The sequence below is a fragment of the Fomitopsis serialis genome, assembly GCF_022376445.1.
Source record: "Fomitopsis serialis strain Sig1Antser10 chromosome Unknown B0H18scaffold_56, whole genome shotgun sequence".
NCBI classification, from domain to species: domain Eukaryota; kingdom Fungi; phylum Basidiomycota; class Agaricomycetes; order Polyporales; family Fomitopsidaceae; genus Fomitopsis; species Fomitopsis serialis.
Window position 1 is genome coordinate 2559 of NW_025955016.1, and position 5055 is coordinate 7613.

General features: G+C 55.9%; 1 protein-coding gene across 1 annotated transcript; it reads left to right on the top strand.

The window, feature by feature from the left end:
* Positions 1-1142: 1142 nt before the first annotated feature.
* B0H18DRAFT_1121075 (uncharacterized protein) lies at positions 1143-3964 on the top strand (the record flags this gene model as incomplete). The annotated part of the gene is made up of 13 exons (XM_048034267.1): positions 1143-1434; positions 1983-2038; positions 2094-2282; positions 2345-2525; positions 2580-2606; positions 2663-2821; positions 2881-2905; positions 2953-2981; positions 3033-3055; positions 3116-3523; positions 3578-3620; positions 3672-3703; positions 3764-3964. The coding sequence occupies 13 exons, from the start codon at positions 1143-1145 to the stop codon at positions 3962-3964; spliced, it is 1665 nt and encodes a 554-aa protein (XP_047891091.1).
* Between the last annotated feature and the right edge of the window lie 1091 nt (positions 3965-5055).

Consider the following 5055-nt stretch of genomic DNA (forward strand, 5'->3'; position numbering starts at 1 on the left):
TCTGCTGTTCTGCAGATGACAGAGGTAGTGTCGGCCATATCTTAGACCACCATGCAATCAGCGACGGGTTCGCCCAAATTTCCCTACCAACGATATGCATCAACGAATGTATGATAGCAATGTAATATATTCCAGGCGTACGGACACCTGCCTTCGAGTTGGTGGCAATGGCACTGTTGCAGAGACGTCTGATATGTACATGCGGTGGATCAGTATGATATGCTTCTACAGCGATGAAGACGTGACTTTTGATCTCTCCGCATGGCCCAGGCCCTACAAGAGACGCGTGAATGGGACGATTCATAGACGATTCTAACGGCCACACAGGAGACGTATGGTGGTGTGTATGCCTGACTGTACGTGGCAGTTCCCTAGCAATCACTCAGTCTGGCCGTGACTGGGATAGATCGCTTGCTGGCGCCGAGCTGCTATTCACGCCAACTTCTTTCGGCGTTCAGTAACTGTCAACTGCAGCTATCATGGAACGTGGCCAGCAAGATCATCGCGACGCCTCGTTGTACTGACAATATCAGACGGTTTGGAGGCATTCCGATGGAAATTACACACGTATATCTCGTCCGGCTCTCCCAATGCCGTGACTAGGTAGTACGACTTGAGTACGACGGGAGCTTCGGACGACATCCTATCTCACGCTCAGACCTGTGAGTTGTGCAGAAAACATGCAACATAGCTAAAGAGCTGAACAAAACATACAAAGCCGGTAGACCGCACTCACTTCGTCATCCACCCTCCGAGTCAGTACGCCCGTTAGCATTCTCACTGTGCAAGCCTCTGCTTCATTGCGCAGAGATGCAAGATACTACGGCCATCCTTCGTATGGGTCGCAGAAGGCATTGCAGGCGAAGACCACGACATAACAGAGGGGATGAGAGCGTGAAGTTCAGGTTGAGGAAACAGCGTCAAGGCTGCGGCATGACTGTGATAGATAACATCTATATTTGGCACTTAAGTACAGAAAGAACTGACAGTAACATAAGTAGCACTAAGTAACAAGCATACCGTATTCGAAGCGGCGCCTAGGCAGCGCTTGTGTCTCGCAACCCTACCTTGGCGTGGTCGGGGACGACTGCGGCAGTGTACGCCTCCATGGCTCGGAAAACCAAGCTTTCAGCACGTCCAGCATGATGAGTGCCTCGACTTTACCGAACACCGCTGCGCTGGCAGGTCGTGTTGTTGCTCGTGCACGACACCGACAACCCTTGGGTCTCCGAACATCTCAACATGCGCGGTCGTACTCCCAACCACCTGTTCAACAAGGCCTGGCAGGCGAGGTGGATAGGAAGGAAGAATCTGACGCGTCCCAACGCCCTCCTTCGCGCGATTCTGAGCCTCGCGCCAGGCCGGGAGGTTTCCCAACTTCGGGTTCGTCATTTGTCGACGCGGCAGCAACAGCTTTGATTGGTCTTGGAGCTGGTAAGTGTGCGCAATTGCTACCTATCTCCTCGAGCTCTGCCTATTTTTGAGAAAGGACTGGTATGATCCCTGACAAGAGAGTTACGCGGGACAGGAGCAGTGGCTGTTAGAACGATTCGAGTCTCGATTGGGAGAGCGAGTCGAGGACCTTGCCAAAGGTTAACCCTCGTGGTTTATCATGTCCAACTTTTCTCGCTCTGAGGCTCTGAGATCCTCTGAGGTGCTCGTCGGTGGCGAACGTGTGAGGATATCAGCCATGTCCGAGGCTGAATGTTCGCGGAGATGAGCTTGGGTGAGCTCAGGTGTACTGCGTCGCGCTTTAACTCGGTGAACAGCCCATAGAAGACTGTCCTCTCCCCCACTTAAAAAGGTCTTCTTTAGGGTCTGCCTAGGGGAGACTAGTGAACAGCAGACGTTGCACTCTCCAAAGCCAACGGTTCGTTCATGTATGCCGACAAGGACATGGATAGTGGCAGTCGTCTCGACGCGATATTGGCTTCCCCAGGAATCATGAAATATTAGAATGATCATCTGACAGCAGTGTCTAGTATTCTTCGGTGGTGTCGCCTACGTCGCCTGGTACAAAAAGAACGTCCTTGACAAGGTGAGGGCCTCATGCGCTCACATACAAAGAGACCACTTACTCAGACACCCCGTAGATCGAACTTGCGTTTGCGAGAGGCTACGACCCGGCCCTCGAGCTCGCAAGCAACCCACGCAAGCAGCACGACGCTGAAAACGATTACGTTCATTGGATGAAGCACGTACGCCGCCGAGAGCAGTCCTCACTTGACCGCATCATCAAGGGCGCCGAGGCTGGACAGTACTACCTGTTGCTCGGACCTAAGGTACGCGCTGATGTCGTGCGCATTTCACGAGAGGGTCAGAGTGCTGAGCGTGGGTCGTGCAGGGCACTGGCAAGGGCACGATGATGCTTGACGCGATGCAGGCGATCGAAGCCGAGGGTGTCGCTATGTGTGATGCGCACCCAGACCTGGAAGTCTTTCGTCTGCGTCTCGGCAAGGCGATGAATTATGAGTTCAACGAGGACACACAGACCAGTCTCTTTCAAAGGCGTGATCCGCGGGAAGGTCTGTCGACTCGATCCTCACGCGCTGGTTCATATTGATCGCACAAACTCGCAGCGGGGCCGTCCTTGGATATTGAACGAGGTCAGTCGAGTGCGTGTCTGCCTTGCGGCTCCGGTAGTCATATATTACGTCCACAGCGTTGAACAAGCTGGAGAAGGTCGCACTGCGATACGCACGAAGAACAGGCAGGCCTCTCGTTTTGATCTTCAACAACATACATTTCTTCAAGAACGACGATGATGGGAGGCAGATGCTGCTGCAGATGCAGCAGCGCGCAGAAAGCTGGGCCGCTGCCGGTGGATGTTCCGCTCTCTTCTCATGCGCATCATTCCCGCTCACTCGTCTCGCCCAACAGGGATCCTGACGATGGTGTTCAGCAGGTATTCAATATGAAGCTTCATAGCTCTCCTCTGCTCACATGCATTAGCGACGACTTCTGGCCATTTCTTGTCATGCGTAGGTCACTTGCATGATTGTCGTTGCGTGTATTCCTGACACTTCCTTCAGGTAAGACCGCCAGCAGAATGCAGGTGATCCTCCATTCCACCTCCAGCGCCAAATACACATTCTGACCGCAGCACTCCCTGTAGGTCGTGACGGTGTCCGACCTGAGCTTCAAGGACGCTCTGCGTGCCTCGGCACAGATGCGCCTGAACGCGAAACTCCCGACCGACTCAGAGGACCTCCACGACGCCGTGTCCATAGTGGGCGGACGGCTGTCGTACCTCGCGCAGCTCTCGAAGACCGCGAACATGCGCGAGCACGCGCAGCACATGCTGGATGTCGAGAAGGCGTGGCTGCTGAGTCTCATCGGCCTCATACCCGACTGTGACGACGATGTCATGGACGAGCAGAAGTGGAGCTCGTGCTCGTGGCTCCTCCTGCGCGAGTTCGTCAAGCAGCGGCGCGCGGACGAGCGCGAGCGTGCAGCGGCGCTTGCGGCCGGTGAGCTGTCGTCCGAGGGGCTGGACGAGCTGCCCCTCCCGAAGATTCCATACGTGAGTATCGCTCGTTTGGGCCTAGCTGTGTTGTCTGCTGACCTCGGCGTTCAGTATAAATGTCGTCAGATAATGACCAGGGCCGACTTTCTTGAAGGTGCGCCGTGCATGCGTGTCGTTCGCGGACTGCCAACTTAGCGTCCGCCAGACCTCGATCGTGCCAATGTCATAGCCATTGATGTGAGTAGTTCGCGGTTTCATGAGGGTCGGACGCTGATACGCACTCCCGCCGGGTCCCAGACGAACCATGACGTTACGCCGGACTCCGTCCTGCTGCTGCAGGCGGCGCAGAAGGTCGTGGAGGAGGAAGGATTCGACGACCTACTGGATGGCGTGCGGGCCCGAGTGGACGAGATCGAGAGCCTGCATCGCACGAGGGAGTTGACGGTGCGTTTCACTGCTGGCAAACACATCCGCCGCACGCATCCTTCAAGACGCTAATGAAACCTCTTTCCAGTTCAAAGACGTAAGCGTGGGTGATCGCATTCGACTTTCGGTGGACAAAGGGGGCGCGGTTTCGGTCACTGGCTGATAGGCCTGCGTAGAACCACGATCCCGCGAGTATGTTCGGCCACACTACCCAACACCGCGTTCAGCGCAAGCATCGCAATGCGTTGAGGACGTGTTTCGGCCTAGTGCGTTCCATTCCCTATCTCGCTGAGCGGCTCGTCGCAACTTGGCTGTGAGTCGGACGCAGTACATGCATATCAGAGGTCCCAGCCATGCTTTCCCCGCATGAAGGGGTCGGAGAGGTCTATCATCCTGTCTCCGCGGGCCAGTGCGCGTCCGTTGATTGGTCCGTCGGCCGCTGATAGACGCAAGAAGGTCATTTCACGGCTCGATGCTGGGAGCGCGGATACGCTAGAACTCTCATGCTCTCGCGCGCCTCCTCCCGGCGAACTTTGCACTCGCGCTGGGCCGTCTCACGGTTGACTGCGAGGTGCAGCGACTGCTCCACGATTTGCACGCGCACTAACGTCCACTGGCGACTCTATAGTTTGCGTAGGGTGGATCTTCGCCTCCTGCATTATTGTGGGCTGAGGGCCTGACCTCCTCCAGCACTGAGCTGTACGTCCAAGTGCATCCCGTATCGTGCGTGAAACGCCTGACTGGGGGGATCCCACATTCCTGTCCTCCGACGCATCGCGCACCTTGGGAGAGCTGGCAGAGCCGCTCGACGATTGGGCGGGGTTGGGTCTGTCCCCCTTACGCTGGACAGATTGAACATTCACGTAGACGTCTGAGAAGATGTGCATGGGGATGTGAAAGACGAAACGCTGCGCCCGCGTCTAGCGATGGCGGAGGGTCGGAGCTCTTTGAAAGCATCCGCTGCCGAGGGTCAGCAGATTCCCTCCGCGGCTCTAGACTTGCTATCTCGTGGCGAGTAGCGCGTGCTGGCGAGTGACTTTGACGTCGTTTTATATGGTTCGTGTGCAGCTCAATCTCTAGTGAGCATGGCGATTTGACTAGTATACTCATTGTGCGTTCCACCGTCCAGCCGGGTTGGTCTGAGCGAACAATGTAGAAGTGTG